This window comes from Taudactylus pleione, unplaced genomic scaffold, assembly GCF_031769625.1.
Source record: "Taudactylus pleione unplaced genomic scaffold, aTauple2 ptg000231l, whole genome shotgun sequence".
In the NCBI taxonomy this organism is placed as follows: Eukaryota; Metazoa; Chordata; class Amphibia; order Anura; family Myobatrachidae; genus Taudactylus; species Taudactylus pleione.
This window is the reverse complement of record NW_028284633.1, coordinates 1,629,907-1,632,921: the sequence shown is the minus strand read 5'-3', so window position 1 is coordinate 1,632,921 and position 3,015 is coordinate 1,629,907. Positions and strand designations below refer to the sequence as shown.

The 3,015-nt window shown below is 42.9% G+C and overlaps 1 protein-coding gene across 1 annotated transcript; it reads left to right on the top strand.

The window, feature by feature from the left end:
- The first annotated feature begins 911 nt into the window (after positions 1 to 911).
- Positions 912 to 2,810, top strand: LOC148516910 (trypsin-like). The gene is made up of 5 exons (XM_088479404.1): positions 912 to 951; positions 1,060 to 1,210; positions 1,742 to 1,995; positions 2,362 to 2,498; positions 2,661 to 2,810. The coding sequence occupies exons 1-5, from the start codon at positions 912 to 914 to the stop codon at positions 2,808 to 2,810; spliced, it is 732 nt and encodes a 243-aa protein (XP_088335530.1).
- Positions 2,811 to 3,015: the final 205 nt, after the last annotated feature.

Genomic DNA, 3,015 nt, shown 5'->3' with positions numbered 1-3,015 from the left:
GTGGATAATTTGATGTTTTCAAAGCCCCTGAGGCCGCCACCCATAGAGCCTGATTCGTGGCAGTGTCTATTGCCGGTCACTCATCTGCGCTTTTATGCATATGTCACTGCAAACTCCCTCCCTTGTCTACATCTATGCACCCGTATACTGTATATGCAATGACTGAGATGCCACATTTATCGTCTGTACAAGTAGTAACTGGTGCGTCCTAATACGCTGCCATGACAGCTGCAGTATGGCGTGCTACACCTGCAGATTTGTGTCTGTGTACAATACCGCTATTATTGGCACTCCCATAACGCATCTATATCCGCACGTGTGCTAAGCCAGCTCCCAGTCACCGCCGAAGGGCGCCCATAACTTTTCCACAACATTTCTGATAAAAATCTCTCAACTACATGAACATCGGAATTGCGCGCAGTTTGTGCTTGGCTCTGAATGAGGCGCATTCTGAATGAGGCCATTACCTGCTTCACACTACAATGCGAGCCCATGACCTGTTCCCCACCATTGCCAGTCCTTTGTCTGGAATAGCTGCAGAGTATTCTGTCAGGTCTTATAACATTATGGCCACTTATCTAAAAAATATACAAAAAATCTTTATGTGAAGTAGAATTTTTGTACAAAACAATTCCTTTGAAACCTATTTAGACACATATAATGAAATGAAGACCATTAAATTATACAGAAGCTCACGATAAGGAGAAAATATAGAAACATGTTTAACTTTCCAAGACTAGAGATAAAATTCAAGGTCATTAGTAACACACAAGTGATAGCAATACATATTCTATACACATTAACAGGGCTATGGCCATATGGACACAATTGTGCAATGTACACGTGAGGTGGTAAAACATATAAATAGCAACATTGTGTCCAGCAAACCAGTCACTGGACATCTCTCCACCATGAAACTGCTTCTGGTCTGTCTGCTCCTCGGAGCTGCCGGTGAGTCTCATTAGCTTACAGATACCATGGTGCATCTAGTGGTAACGGCTTTATGTGTTATATTGTGTAATGGTGCCGCGGTGCAAGTCAGTGTGTCATCTCTTACAGCTGCCTTGGAGGATGATAAGATAGTCGGAGGCTACACCTGTGCCGAGCACGGTGTTCCCTACCAGGTGTCCCTGAATGCTGGGTACCACTTCTGTGGAGGGTCAATGGTTACCAACCTGTGGGTGATCTCTGCTGCTCACTGCTACCAGTCGTAAGTACAGTCATTGTACTGTAGATGGTGTTCATAATGGTTGGTTGGGTGGCTGGCTTGGTAGTTGGCTGAGTAGTTTGTTGATCAGTCATTTGGTAGGCTGGTTGAATGGCTAGTTAGATGCCTGGTTGACCTCTAGGGACACTTTAAAAGTCTACTTTTTGCATGTCAGAGATCATATACTTACTGGTCATTTTTAATAATTTTATAGACTAAAGCAAGTATTATTACAATATTAATGCTAGATTTGTTTGACCTGCTTTTCAAAACATTAGAGTTGTAGGGCATACCTAGATCTGATATATTATATATGATATACATTATCACTATGTGAATCATTGAGTTGCTGAGTGAAGTGGAATCACTTCTGCTGGTGCCCATAAGCTGTGTTATATCTCACAGTATAGATGTGTCAGAGTGGGCTACATAAGTCTTACTTCCCCCCATGTTGTCTCCAGGATCCCTTAATTATCTCAATAAGAAGCTTTATACTTCTCTGTCTGATTGTTCTGTATCTGTATCTTCATCCAGGAGCCTCCAGGTCAGAATGGGAGAACATAACATCTTTACAACTGAGGGCACCGAGCAGTTCATCAACTCTGTCAGGGTCATCCAACATGGCGCCTACAACTCCAGAACCCTGGACAATGACATCCTGCTGATCAAGCTCGCCTCCGTCGCCACCCTCAATGCCTACGTCCAGACTGTGACTCTGCCCTCTGGCTGCGCAGCCTCTGGCACCAGCTGCCTGATCACTGGCTGGGGAAACACACTCAGCAGCGGCAGTAAGTTACAGATCACTAACTAATGTCCATTATTTGCCCCGGACCTGGGTGGAGAGTTACAGCTGTAGTCCAGGAGCTATTTGCAATGTTAATAAGCTAGTAAAGTAACTTTTTTGTGAAAAATATTGTTTTTTTCTTCAAAAGAAGAAAATAATTTTCATACAAATAGAAATATTTATTTGATAAAATGCACAAATATAGAGCATTCAGAGACATTCCCGACACAGATAATTCCATATACAATGGAATGTAAATGACGGCTATAGTTTGGAGGATGTATAAGGACATAGAGTATTACAGCAACATACCGTATACAGGAAGATGGAAGATTATTAAATACATCTAATTAATAACTGTTTTCTGCAGCCAACATGCCAGCCGAACTGCAGTGCCTGGACGCCCCCATCCTGACCACCGCTCAGTGTAACAGCGCCTACCCAGGAGAGATCACTGATAACATGATCTGTGTTGGTTACATGGAAGGAGGCATGGATTCCTGCCAGGTAATGTCACAGCTGTATCACTATGGTGCTGAGACCATGGTATCACTATAACATGTATGTGATGTACACACGCTGTATGATCACACAGTAGGCAGCTTAGTAATTATCCAGCACCCATCATGATGTGGTATGAATGTCTAACAATCTCCCTCCTGTGCTCAGGGTGACTCTGGTGGACCCGTGGTCTGTAACGGACAGCTCCAGGGTCTTACCTCCTGGGGATACGGCTGTGCCCTGAGGAACTTTCCCGGTGTCTACACCAAGGTCTGCAACTACAACGCCTGGATCTCCAGCACTATGGCCTCCAACTAATCTCCTACATAATATATTTATACAGAGCATTTAATCTCTCACTACCTTTAAGTCTTTAGTCATTGAATGTTGTATTTTATTGACTGAATAAACTTAATTATTCATGAAACTGGGTTTTGATTATATTTACTTTTACACTGCAATTTAGTCAATGTACTAAGGGGACCATTTAGCCATTCAGCTCATCTTTACGCACAAAATATGG

Bases quoted from the DNA above. Each gene is read 5' to 3' on its own strand.
- LOC148516910 (XM_088479404.1), top strand. From the start codon at position 912: ATGAAACTGCTTCTGGTCTGTCTGCTCCTCGGAGCTGCCG. The intron at 1,996-2,361 runs GTAAGTTACAGA...TGTTTTCTGCAG, and splicing joins AAACACACTCAGCAGCGGCA to CCAACATGCCAGCCGAACTG. The intron at 2,499-2,660 runs GTAATGTCACAG...TCCTGTGCTCAG, and splicing joins GAGGCATGGATTCCTGCCAG to GGTGACTCTGGTGGACCCGT.